Source organism: Bubalus bubalis, chromosome 3, assembly GCF_019923935.1.
Source record: "Bubalus bubalis isolate 160015118507 breed Murrah chromosome 3, NDDB_SH_1, whole genome shotgun sequence".
NCBI lineage: Eukaryota > Metazoa > Chordata > Mammalia > Artiodactyla > Bovidae > Bubalus > Bubalus bubalis.
In genome coordinates this window covers 165,866,886-165,881,041 of record NC_059159.1, presented here as the reverse complement: position 1 = coordinate 165,881,041, position 14,156 = coordinate 165,866,886, and the positions used below count along the sequence as shown (strand labels likewise).

Sequence of the window (14,156 nt, the reverse complement as noted above, 5' to 3'; positions counted from 1 at the left end):
ACCACCTGGAGGAGTCCTGAACCCCTCTTGTGTGTTCCCCATCTTGCAAACAAATATCTTAGGATTCTCTCACCACTTCAGTAATACCACTCCAACAATGTCCCATGTTTGCCTGGCTTGCAAGCTACTCTCCTCCCCCACTCCCTCTGCTGAAAAGAAAACGTGGGCATTTAAAAGAGATCAAATAAGGTTAGCTAATTGCAGCTAGTGAACCCACCCCCAAAGAAACAATACAAGCTGCCCATGGAAGGCAGTGAAACTAAACCAAGGAGCTGGTTGCTCAGCAATCGCCCGCTGTACCTGGTGTCATGTAGCTGGGATCCGGATGCAGGCTGCACAAGAGGCAGGTAGAGATGCAGCAGCATCCTCCTCTACAAGGGCTGAAAACAGCAACCAGAGACCTCACATCTGTCAGGTGGACAGAGCTGGATCTAACTGCCCGGTCCGCTGGTTGTCATAGTTTTTTCCCCTCCCACACACTAAGTGGGGATACAACTGCTCAGTGGTCACTGCTTTTCACGTAGTCACAGGCCTCAAAGAACTTATTTGTCTCTGTGTTTACTTAAACCTATTCACTCAAAGCTCACTCTGAAAGTGTCTTTTTCTTAAGGCAGTGATAACCGGGATCAGGACTCTCTCTAACAGAAATAAACTAGAAAATGGGCCACACAGAATAAGGTGGGACAGAGTCCTGGAGAGGCCATCAGAGTGCTAAAGCCATCTGTGTCTAATCCGTGCCTCTTGTCACCCAGAGGAGAGGAGAGGGAGGGGGAGATGCGGTGGGGGGGCGGGGGGTGGGGTAGACAGGAGGAGGGGAAGAAAAAGGAAAAGAATTCAGATCATCGAGGCGCATATTAACACTTATACTTGAAGTTTTCACATACACATGTCACAAGTCTTTAAATCTAGGAGAAAAATCCCCATCCTTCACTTTGGAGAAGAGGAGAAAAAGAGAAACAGAGGCGGGGGAAGGAGGGAAGGACAGAAGTTAGAAAGGAAGGAGGGAAAGAAAGCAAGGAGGGAAGGAAAGCAAGTTTGTTTCTCAAACTGGCTTCACTACATGTTTCATCCAAGCTCTCTGGACACCACACGTGTTGTCTTAAATTTCTGCAAGCCCTGCTGTGCAAGCCCTGGGCCAGGAAATGGGAGCCAGACATGAGCAGATCTCTCTTTGCCTTTTCAATTAGACTTTAAAGGTGCTTCTTAAATACCCTCCAAAAATATCAATTCAATCTGCACTTAGTGTAAGTGAATTTCCAGGAATTACACATCAAGTCAGATAGCTTTATCTTACGTACTGCAACAGGTCAGGATTGAAGAGGCCGCAAGGGAATCCCCTGGCAGCCCAGTGGATAGGCCTCTGTGCCATCAACTGCTGTGGGCCCTGTTCAATAGCTGGTCAGGAACTAAGGTCCCACAATGCGCCATGTGGCCAGAAACAAAACCCTCAAAATCCCAAGGAACCTTCAAGGGATTCAAATTAATTTTCACTTGATCTCAACTTGTATTTACTGGTGACTTTCGATGTTTAACCCTGAGCATGTCAGAACAGCTACTCCTCAAATGACCTCTGTAAACCCAAGGCTACCTAGCCCTTTGTTTAACGAATGGCCTATTCTGGAGTTTCTCCATGACGAGTTAACCAAGGAAACCGTCGCACTGAGGTCAGCTGAAATGACCCTTAGGTTAGGGATTCACTGTGATTCCGAATTCCACTGACAATGGCGAGGCTCTCCCCTAGATGTCGCTATTGCGACTCTCCTGGATATCGCGCCAAAAGAGCGGAACTCAGAAGCCAGGACAGGGTAGACGCAGAGTCATGAGGATAATGCTCTCCTTCTTGGAAGGATTAAAGTATTTTCAACAGATGACGAAGGGCTATTCACACTGTCCTGAGACCATCCGATGGCCTCAAACACTTAGGTACATAATTAAGAAACTTCAGTCCACCAGATAATGTCATGGGCTCTGGTTTAACGAGTGTCTCATTGGCCAGACGAGCCTGTTAAGAGTGCTGCTAAGCTGTGCTACTTAAGAACCAAGGGAAGAGTTGGGGAAGCGGGGTCTACCGCGTGCTGGGTTATCTCCTCCAAGCCATGTGCTGTACAGGCCATTTGACATCCATAACCTCATCGCATCTTCGCAACATGCACACATTGGGGTTGACTGTTACTGTCCCCACTTAACAGATGCAGCAATTGAGGGTCAGTAACGGGAAGTGACAGGTCTGACGTTAGAAGCCTTGACCAGAACCCAGGTGCTTTCTTTGAGATGCGCTGTGTCTGTTTTGCTCCAATATTAACCTGGAAGGTACTTGGCACTCAGACCACACACTTTCTGGCTGGAGTGGTAAGTGTGGCTTGTTTTGCCTATTGGGCATTGTTGCATCTTAATGGAAGCCTGACAGCCCCTGACTTATTACTTGGCAGGGTTCAGCCCATGAACCTGAAGTCACCTGCTGGCATTCCCCTGGGAAGAGGAAGTCCAGATGGCTCATTAGCGCTTGTTTTCCAGGCACCCATAGCTGTCTGGTCAGTTTTCAGGCCAGTGTGTATGGCGGCTGCAAATCCACTTATTCCTACATTTAAAGCCTCTCTGCTCCATGGGAAGACTAAAAACCAGGGCAGAGCCCAGGACTAGGAGTCAGGAACTCTGTGCTCTGAGCCCAGCTCTGCCACTTAGCCTACTGTGGGGTCTTGAGCCAGACCGTTAGTCCCTCTGGATTCAGCCTCTCCACTCACAGATCTAGGGTCACAGTTAGCTTGGCATCCGATGGTCCTTTCGGGTCTAATATTTTGAGATCTCAAGGAGGGTTCCCATCTTCATGTTGCATTGTTCTGACTTCTATCTAGAACATGACCCTTCCAACCACCTAAAGCAGCATCTCTCTCTCCCTATCTCTGTCTTCTATGCACCTGACCAGGAGGGTTTTGTTGGCAAATATTTCTCTCCAGGCTTCCTAACAAAGCCCAAGAAAATGTCATGATCCTTCTAGAGGAGACCAAAGCTTGAGAGGATGGCTTACAAATCTTGCCCACCTGAAGGCCTTGGTTCTCAGGTACTCACAAAGAACCTGAGGTGTCTGAAAGATGGAATGCCCGACAGAAGCAAGGGGTTCCAGACTGTGGCCTGGCCCCACCGCTGACTCATGGGGTGACCTCGGACACGTCTGCTGTGGGGGTAGCATTGGGGAGCACATGTGTTATGTAGTTACCAAGGCTGGGCCAAATGATTTCTCAGGGAAATTCCAGTTCTATGAACCATGAAAACCCTTTCAGAACCAGGTTGTTCATAACTTAGGTTATTCCCAGACCTAAAACACTGTTCTACTGCTGCAGGTGTCCGGAAATCTTAATGCGTGTAGACAAACTCCTAGATGGGGTAGAGCAACGTGCTCAAAAGATAGATAGCTGGAGCTGGGACTGACTTCGTGTCCCTGCAGCAGGCCTGGCAGTGTACAGCTGAGTCTACACAGCCATCTAAAATCAGCTAGAAGGGCCCTTCTGGATCATCTGATCCACCCTGCTCTTCATCTAGCATGAGACACAACCACCCAAAGAAAAGTCCTGGATTTTAACTCCCGGGCCATCTACTTGCCATGATGTGCAGACTGTTCTCCCCTCCCCTCCCTAGTCTTTAGTTCTTCAAATTAAACCCCTCAGTGCAGCTAATTTGGTTGGGAAATAAATGAAACAGAAGTGTGTTTTGCTCCCTGCTGCTAAGTCGCTTCAGTCGTGTTTGACTCTGTGCAACCCCATAGACGGCAGCCCACCAGGCTCCCCCATCCCTGGGATTCTCCAGGCAAGAACACTGGAGTGGGTTGCCATTTCCTTCTCCAATGCATGAAAGTGAAACGTGAAAGTGAAGTCGCTCAGTCGTGTCCGACTCTCAGCAACCCCATGGACTGCAGCCTTCCAGACTCCATCCATGGGATTTTCCAGGCAAGAGTACTGGAGTGGGGTGCCATTGCCTTCTCCGTGTTTTGCTTCCAATGCTCCCCAAATTCAAACTTCCAGGAATACTATAGGATTCCTGTCTCATAACCAAAAAAGATTACATCATGGGCTCACAGGGTGATAAGGAGACTCAAAGCCACATGGCTGATGACCCATGGAATATTCATCTAGGTCTTGACAAGAGCCACATGACTCTCACACCAGCCCAACACATCTCTGAACAGCACTAACTGGTCCAATATTTGAGCTGCCAGCACTGTGACTTGCAATGTGTGTTGTATGTCCTTAATGAAAGTCTTCCCACTGCCTCATCCAGGAAATGGGGACAAGAGCGGTATTCGCCATTAGCTGAGTGCATCAGCTTAAACTTCTTAGGAGCCTTAAACTTCTAGGAGCCGTGCTGTTTGGGCCCACAGAGCCAGCCCCCATCAGCCCTGGCCCTCCTAACAGCCTTTAAAGTCGCTAAGCACCAGCAGCGTGCCTTCCCCAGGCTCCTCTCCACGTTCAGCAGTTCCATTCCACCGAGAGCTCCTCTGGAGCCCTGCTTCCCCAGGCCCTTCCCTTAGCCAACTCAGTGATGTCATTCTTCAAGAGAGTTGCCTCTGTTTTCCCTTCTTTTCGAAACATCTAACAGATTCTTTAAGAAAAACTAAGATAAAAATAAAAGAAAAGAAAAACTAAGATACACCATGGCATTTGACTTCAGGAAATGCAAAAGCTTCAAAATAAGGTGTTTTTTTTTTTCCATCCTTGGGTTTCTCAGAATTACAGCTGAGGTCAACCCAACAAACATACAAAGACCAAAGGGGAAAGAAAAAAAAAAAAAAAAGAACCTGCATGTGTGAGAGGCGAGTCCAGGCTTGTACTTCTATATCCACCTGTTAAGAGAAGCTCACCTGACAGATGCCACGAGTGACAAGGTGTGAGGGGGTCCTTGGCCAAGGAGGAGAGCTGTTCACAGTGTGACGTGCTGGCCTGAGCCGAGGGCTTGAACCTTAACCTCCCATGTAATCTAACCTGACCTGCAGAACCAAGAACAGAATGAAGCCAGGTGTCATCCAGCCCGGAAGGGGAGGCCAGGCCAAGCATCCGCATTCTCTTCCTCAAGCCCTGAGAGCTGAGCTGAAATCCACAGAGGGAAGGAGCAGAGACAGACTACATGATTCAGCTCGACAAACATTTACAGAGTATCTTCTGGGCTGGCAGTGGGGATATGGAAACAGTAGTCTCTGCCCTGAGGATTCATGGTCCAATGGAGAAGGCAAATAAATGGAAGGAGAGGTCAGAGAAGGGTTCCCAGAGGAGGTGGCTACCAGGCAGTGCTTTAAACAAGGCACAACTTGCCAGTGAAGAGGGGGATTCCAGATGAAATGGAAAGCCAGCATGGTGTAACTGGGGGCATCCCAAGGGCCCAACCTCCAGTAGAATGGTCAAAATTCCACTCGGGCATTAGAGTCAGACAGCCTCAGCTTGAATTGCCCCTCTACCACTGACTAGCTGTGAAAATGTGACAAGCCACATAACTTTTTAAAGACTCAATTTCCTTATATACAAGAGAGAAGTTTCTAGAGTACCTTTCTTGTGGGGTGATGGTGAGAATGAAATAAAAGAATGCATGTAACAGGCTTAGCCGAGTAAAAAGGAAATAGGCATCAGTCACTATGTACTAGCTAGCATTATTATTCCCAGCACCGCTGCTGCTACTGGTGGAACAAGTTTAAGAGGCAACAGGGGGAAGAGGGAAGGCGAGGGGGGAGACTGCAGAGTTCATTAGGGATTAGAACCCAACGGAACACAAATACCATGGGGAGGAGCTTGGCCCTGATCCTGCAGTCACAGTGGGTCAGAAAGGGGTTCCGAGCAAAGAGACACAGCCAGACATGTCTCTCTGCAATTCCTTTGGACCTGACGTTCCACACCCCAAAAAGAGAAGGCTGGGCTTTCTACTCATAGCTACAGCACATTTAAGAATGAACAGCCCTCTGTTCCCTGGTGGCCTAGTGGTTAGAATTCGGGCTTTCATTGCCTTGGCCCAGGTTCAATCCCTGGCCAGGGAACTGAGATTCCACAAGCCCTGTGGGGCATGGCTCAAAAAAAAAAAAAAAGAAGGAGCAGTCCTCGTTGCCTCCTTGCTATGACTGTGCACACCCCAAGAGTGTGGGCTGTAGGCAGGATAAAGCTGGAGAATGAGTGAGGGATAAAATCAAAAGAACGAAAGAAGAAGGGCAGCTGGCCCTCCAGCCCTCCTCACCCAAGAGACCTGTGGACCAGAGCCTCTTCATGCCTCCAGGGGAGATAAGAATGAAGACAGACCCCTGCTTCTGCTGGGGGTGCCTCTAGCAGTGAGCTTGTTCAGACAGCAGGGGGAACTCTTCACTTAACTTTCTACCACTGCAAGCCCCCACTGTAAGGACGGCCAGGAGGGATTTTCCCAGGCCAGGACAGAGGGCAATGGGGAAGATTGTGAGTCCAACAGATGCTACTCTAAAATCCCCGTGAGCAAGCCCGCTAGGATGTGGTCGCCTCGACCGAATGGCTGCCTAGTCTCTGACAGATGGAATCATCGGTTGTCTCTGTCATCTCTGGCGACACCATCAAAAAGATGTCAATGTCACATCCTAGATCTGCCAGTTCTAGAGATTAGGGAAACCAAGACTCAATAAGAAGAAAAAAATGCCCAGAATAAGCTGAGTTCATGAGTCATTGCAGGAAATGTATGGCTTGGTTCTGTGCATACAAAATAGTTACTATACTAAGAAATGAAGCTGCCATCACCAGTGAATACATTTAAAATATTCTGATTTCTTAAATTCCACAATGACATAAACATTGTCTTTTCTCCCTGCCAAGGAAGCTCCATATAGCAGGCTGCCTGCTTAGGTCTCTATGATCTTATAGCCTTTTAAAATTGAACACCAGGATGTGTTTACCTCCTCTGTCTGGCAAAATGGTCTTGGGGAGAAAGCCTGGTCTCTGAAATCAGATAGACATGGGAGTGGATATCAGGGTTTCCTCCAACTTGCAATGACCTTGTATTGCTGACCATGTCTGGACATCAGGGTGAGCCTTGCAGAGCTATTCTGAGAATTCAATCAGCTGGAATACACAGAAGCACACTCTTAAAGGAAGGATGGCAATAATTACTACCAGCCTTAGTGTTCTAACCGCCACTGCCTGGCTGAGTGACATAGGACAATGCACTGAATTTGTCTAGTGCCCACGCTTTTTTCCATCTCTCAAAGGGACTTAGTCAGCCCTCTGTCACAGAGCTGTTGCAAAGATCCAGTGAGGTGGAGTATACGAAGTGACAAGAATGGCACCAGGTACATACAGGAACTCAGGCCCTGTTGGTTTCCTTCCTCCAGCTTCCACAGTCTTTTGTAAAAGTCCATGTGGAAGCAATCAAGTTTAAAGAGAAAAACTCCTAAGGTACTTGATGGCAAAATGAGAAATAAACAGGTTTTCCTTTTATCCCCCAAATGGAAACAGAATAGTAATTGTCTCCATCAAAGGGTCATGGGAAAAGATCTGGTATCTCCAGTTCCCAGAGCAGAGAGAGGCATTTAACATGTGGTCTTATTTTCAGGGAATTGCTCAGAGGACATCTCATGTATCCTGAAAAGGGCTCCATTCAAGAAATCATGGGCCTACCTCCAAGGTCAGTAACCAAAACCAGGAACCCCAACCATATGAGGGTCACTCCTGCGGCCTTTCTCAGGTTTCTGGGCCAGAGGTCACAAGCAGAGGCTCACGGCCAAATGTGACCTGCGTGTGCATTTTGTTTAACCTGTGTGATAATTTTTATAATTTGAATTTTAATGGCTTAGGGGGAGAGGGGAGAGCATTACTCTCAAAAGCTGCAAGATTCCTGCTTCCTAAACCTCATCCACTCCTTTAAGTTTGCCTCCCTGGCCTGTGAGGGAATCGGTGCTCCACCCCCACCCTTCTTCATTCATCTACGGGCTGCAGACCAAGGGTACTGTCCTTTCCTGCACACGTGGGAAGCAGGCTCTTAATTTCTGCCTCTATCAAGTCATTCACAAGAGAGTCACAAAACTTCCTGGTGTCCAGATTGATAGCTTAATGACCATGTTGGCACAGGCCCCACTTGCATATTGCAGCATGCTTCAGGTAAGAGGTCCCTTAGAGACGAAATAATAAGAGGCATTTATGCTAGGATAGATGAGGTACAGAGGAGATGGCCAAGATTCTCTGCAATAGCCATCCTGCTCATTTTCAAAATTCAATTTTGCAGTTAGATTAGTTCTCATTCTTCAGTTGAATTGCAATGAGGTTTAAAGGGAAGCAATTAAAATGAACATCCCAGCTTCCCAATTCTGAAAGATACCTGGACCCATCAGGGCTGATTTTAACTTGTCAGTGAAAAGACTCAGAGACTTGGCTTCTGACACCAACATGTCTGCTTAGAGGGCCTGCTAATTCTCTGCTCCTCTATAAATCCCAGCTGGGAGGAATCCCTTAATGTGAACTTAAGAGGTCTGCACAATGATGTCTGGCTGCCCTTTTAAAGAGAGGAAGACATTTAAAACTTCAGAAAATGAATAGTTAAGGGATGTATCTGAATGTGAAAGAACAGACTGAGGTTCTCCTAGACTTCTTGACCCCTGAATTGGTTACTAACTGAACCAAACTGAATGCTTTTTCTCTGATACTTAGTGCAATGCTTACCCAATAGCAGTCCCCTGTTGATCAAATGTTCATTGATTGATTGACTATATGTCCATGATAGCCCAAAACTTATAAGGAATATAGTCCAGGAACTTAGAGTCTGAAAAGGGAAAAGTAAAACTTATAATGATAATAATAGAATGATAAAATGATTAAGTGGAAAACAATTACCTCTGGAGGGGGTAAAGGTCTAGGACTGTGTGTTTTCTGACCCTTCAGCTTTATGCTTTAGAGAAAAAGCAGAGGGATGGTTTTGTACCTGTACCTTAAACACTCAGCAATGAATGGAGTAACATGGAAGGTATTCGAGAGAGCTGAACCAGCAGGCAAATTACAGAAAACATGGGGCTTGAATGGGAAACCTTGAATAAAAGTTTCAAATTTTCCAATCTGCATCCGAAATTTGCCTAATGACTCTGAGGTCCTTTTGTCTTTCTCCCTCCAGTGTCAAAGCATATAAACAAAACCCAGTTGTCTTGGAACAAAGATGGCATCATCCATGGAGTCAGATATCAGGATGAGAACCTGGTGATCCAGTTCCCAGGTTGGTACTTCATCATCTGCCAACTGCAGTTTCTCGTGAAATGCCCAGAGCATGCTGTCGACCTGAAGCTGGAGCTCCTCATCAACAAAGACGTTAAAAAGCAGACCCTGGTAACAGTGTGTGAGTCTGGAGCACAAACCAAGAACATATACCAGAACCTCTCCCAGTTCTTGCTGGAACACCTTCAGGTCAACACCACCATATCAGTCAAGGTGGATAAATTCCAGTATGTGGATACAAACACCTTTCCCCTTGAGAATGTGTTGTCCCTCTTCTTATACAGTAGTTCAGACTGAACCACCCCTCCTGGCCTTTGGGAAGAAAGCAACTCCCTACCACACAGCACTTATCCTTCCAGACACTTGGGGAAAAAAAGAAAACTTTAGGCCAAGACTGAAAAACACAAAGGGAATTAAATAGTACACTTCCATCCCCTGGGAAGATCCAACTCAGGGTTAAAAAGAGACTTTTGAGTGAAGGATCTTCCAGATAGAAAGTGGGGATGCAATGTGGCATGGTGGACAGAGCCACACATGGGAACCAGAAGGGATGGATTTAGGCCCAGCCCAATCACTAACTCACTGTGTGACCTGGAGCTAGTCCTTTCCCTTCCCTGGAACTTGGATTTCATGTCAGAAAAGCCGAGGGGCTGAGTTTTAACCTTTCCAAGTCTCCTCCGTCTCAGAAGAGCAGAAAAAAAAAAAAAAGGTCTCTCTCATCACAGACCTGAGAACTAAGATTCCAGGTGCTTTTCCCGAAGCCCCCAGCCAAAGGAAAGGCCCCCACATTGGCATAAAACTGATGATACTTAGGAGCCTTCTGGCTGTCATGTCACCTCGGGATTTGGGGATGAGTTTCAGGGCACCTTGCTTGACAAATGGAGTGAACAGTAGGATCTAAAGTGTGCAAAACTGACCATCCTGAATCTAATACCTTGTGGGTATTTGGAAAACCACCCGGCCAGGCTTGACTCTGCCGGAACTGAGACTTGACAATAAAACAACAACAGGCAGCTTTTGTTTCCCGTCAGGAAAGTGCCGTGAGCTCGGCAAGTACTCAGCGCGCAGCCGTCACGGTGATCAGCGGCTGCTGTCTCCCGCATGAACTCTTTCCCCACTTCAAACAGCTCTCAGGAAACCGTTCTGTGGAGGGTTTTTAAGGCCTCACTGTGTCGCTGACAGACGATGATGACTTGTGACTAACGGCCGCCTCCTCTCCTGATCTGGGTGATGAGGCCATTTCAACCGGCGTTTACGTGCGTCCGTCCGCGAGGGAGCGCCTTGTTTGTCCGAGAGAAGGACCACTGACTTGAAATGTAAGCTCGTGAAGTTATGCTTCAGAGGAAAAAGCAATGCCTTAACTGCTATGTAAAGGAAGGGAGTAAAATTTGCATTTTTCTCAATTAGGAGGAAAGAAGAGAAAGGTGTAGGAACTCGGGAAAGCTTGTCAGAGAAGGGCTAGAAACGATTTAAAAGAAGGGAAGTAAAAACAGCAGTGGCGGTGTGGATGAGAGGGACTGCGGAGAATAAAAACGGCTAAGGGCAAGATTCGAGTAATTTGCTGAGCCAGGTGTTACATTGACCGCTTCCTAGGTCTCCATTAAGAAATGTTCGGTGAGGTCTACATTTCTCTTCAACACTTTCTGAAGCAGATTCTTTGGGAGGAGTGGGTATTGGAAGAGATGTTGAATTCAGCAAATCAAGTGGTCTGTGATTAAAAAAAAAAAAAAAAAAAAACATAGGTTTTGAGGACCCGAAGCCACAGAATAAGGGGGCACATGGCATTTACACCCTAACTCTGTAGGACAAAAGAATCCCGCTTAAACCAACTCATGCATTCTTGAAAAAGTATCTGCAACCTAAGCATGTGGAAAATTTTCTACTGTCTCATATATTAACTTGAGAAAGTTTCCATTTTCATTTTTAACCAACACTCCAGAGCAGAAGTACCTGATATTTACCTCCTGAGGAGTTCCTAATCTCAGTCTCTGTCGAGCAATGGCCTGAAAGCCAGCATCTGAAGACACAGAATTTAAAGGAATCCAGTAGCAAGACAAACAATTAGAATAATAATCATTAATAATCATTAATAACCCAATGTAGGGATAATACAGAATCCCTGGTGGCTCAGATGGTACAGAATCTGCCTGTAATGCAGGAGACCTGGATTCAATCCTTGGGTTGGGAAGACCCCCGGAGAAGGGAATGGCAACCCATAGGGAGTGGATGGCCTAGAAAGTTTAAAATGGAATTCTGTCACTCCCTGAGTGTTACCAACCCCCTGGTAATGCTGTGAGCAAATGACACCATCTATGCAAGTAAAATAAGTCATTTTTCAAACTCGGAGTCCAGGCTGCCTGAACATATGCCTCTTTGGTAAAAACTCATCTGGTGCTCACTCATTCTACCCTTTCCCATCCCAAACACATAAATACACACACACACACACACACACACACAAACTATACTTGTAGAACTTGCAGAGGAGGGTGATGGACAAGTTGATGAATAATAACGAGTATAAATGTATATCTGCCCTTGGGAAAATCCACAGGACTGTCTTTCTCCACAGTTGGTGACTTCTTCCTCACCCCATTTCTCCATCACACATGGATGCCTCTGTAACTTCCTCATCCAATTCCTTCTCAGAATCCCCGCATCACACAATTCTTGGCTGGGAGAAGGGCCCTGTACGTCCGGGGGCAGTGGCGGGGCTGATAGGATCAGGCACTAAAGAAAGGGGTGCTGGAGAAACTGGGCAGGACTCACCGAACGGGGGAGGCTTCCAGAATCCCTGGAACACTGCTGACTGTCCTGGTACTGGGGCCAAAGCTGTTGAGAGCATAGAGGAGCACTGCCCTGCGGCAGGCCTCAATCCTCAGGGATTCCTCTGTTTCTCCCTGACTCTCTCAAAACAATCCAGGATCATCATTCTAATGTGAGACATGTGGTCTGTAGATTTTTGTACATGGTCAAATCATGAAAAAGTTTAGGGTCCCATGATGTAAATGTTTCATCTCTCAGAAAATGAAGAAATATATGATACAAACAATATTTTGCAGTAAAAAAATTAAAAGATTTTTGTTTTATTTGAGGTTACATAGATAGGTGAATGTATATATGTGTGTGTAAGAAGGTATGTGTATATGCATGTACATATATGTATACTCTATATATGCATATGTGTATGTGTGTGTGTATACACTTTCCCCTAATAATTGTTTTACAGGTCATCTGCTTAACCTGGGGTCAGGGGAAGAAGCCTGATTATTGCTCTGGGTACTGCAAAATTTATATATTCTTGTATTTATTTTTAATTATGAAAAGAACAGAAAGTAGTATTTCTCCCATGACTCACCAGTATTTAATAACTATTAATATTTTACTATATTTGCTTCTGCTTCTTTTAAACAATAAAAAATACAGGTAGAGCTGAAGCCTCCCTGCTCTGTTGACTTCCCTGTGCCCTCCCCAGAGCTAATACAGCCTGGGAGTTTGCATGTTCCCTTCACTTGGTGGCTCAGATGGTAAAGAATCCACCTGCTATTCTGCAGGAGACCCGGGTTCGATTCTTGGGTCAGGAAGATTCCCTGGAGAAGGGAATGGCTACCCACTCCAGTATTCTCGCCTGGAGAATTCCATGGACAGAGGCGCTTGGGTGGGGCTATAGTCCACAGGGTCATAAAGAGTTGGACATGACTGAACTGAGTGACTAACACTTTCACTTATATAGTTTTATATTTGTTTTCCCATAGGAATATATAGTACAAGTCTGTGTGTTTTTAAATTTTTCAATAAATGATATCCTACTTTATATGGCATTTTGTGACTTGAAATTTTCATATAACATTAAGGTTCTGAGATTTATCTAAGCTGACACACACAGATCTATTAATAGCTCATTCATTTAACTGCTATTATACTATTTCATTGTTTGAATACATCAGAGTATGCTCATTCTCCTACGGATAAGGATGTAGCTTGCCTTCTGATCTTGCTGCAATAAGGATCTTCCTGCATACTTCCCATCCCTTGTTGCCATTTTTCAATACAGCAAAGGGATTCTTTTTAAAAATTAGAAAGAGTACCCTAAAGCTACTAAGTTCACCTTGACCAGTAAGGGTTTACACTCCTCTGTGGTCACAACTCACAAGCTGGAGCCTTGGAATCTAAAGAGCCATTTCTGTATTTCCTAAGAACCTCTCTGCTCTGTGCTAGCATCCCACACAAAGTCCGGAGTGCCAGTGTGGTGCCAGGCCCCAGGCCAGGCGCCAGCCTGTGTGCCACGGCTCTGCCAGGCTACTGCAAAATCAGCTCTAGTTAGCGTGTGCTTGGAACGTCTTGCCAAATCACTCCAGGGCTCCCCTGGACCTGGTTCTCTTTCTGGAGAATGAATGAAAAATCCAGTCTGCAAGAGGGGTAAACGCAACACCAGAAGGAAATTTCTCCCGAGACTAAACGTCCATGTTCCTTGGCTCAGGTCCCTTTTCTCTTCAAACTCCACACTGTCTCTCTGGGTGACTGAACCAACCCCCTTGCCTTCAAATGACATTTTCTTGCCAATGACTGCATCATCTCTACATTCAGTTTGGGTCTTTTCCGAAAATCCAGTCCAGTCCAGTAGCTATTGTGCTGTTGTTCTGAGACCCTGCAGTGGGAGACTGAACTCAGTGACCAGTGCAGTGGCGCTCAAGCTCTGTTTCACTCTTTTACCTTGACCCGGGGTGGGGGGAAACACCTTACTTTGCAAACAACTGCATGTGTGTGTATACATACAAACAACACACACACCCCGAAGACAAACATTTCATTAAGTAGTACTTACCCTTATTTGTGACTACGGAAATAAACTTGTTGTGACCACCTGAACTGATTTTATAATGTTCTCATGAGTCACATCCCACAACCGTTCAAGCTTGCCTTTCCCTGCCCCACAGGTGGGAAAGTTAAAAACAGACTTTGCTTATC

At 46.1% G+C, this 14,156-nt stretch overlaps 1 protein-coding gene across 1 annotated transcript in view; it reads left to right on the top strand.

Moving 5' to 3' along the window:
• TNFSF8 (TNF superfamily member 8) overlaps positions 1 to 13,002 on the top strand; it is a 33,389-nt gene extending 20,387 nt beyond the window's left edge. Inside the window, exons 4-5 of the mRNA XM_006074175.4 lie at positions 7,543 to 7,614; positions 9,091 to 13,002. Coding sequence (XP_006074237.2) covers positions 7,543 to 7,614; positions 9,091 to 9,485 — 467 coding nt within the window. The 3' untranslated portion in view covers positions 9,486 to 13,002. The remainder of the gene's footprint in view (positions 1 to 7,542; positions 7,615 to 9,090) is intronic.
• The last annotated feature ends 1,154 nt before the right edge of the window (positions 13,003 to 14,156 follow it).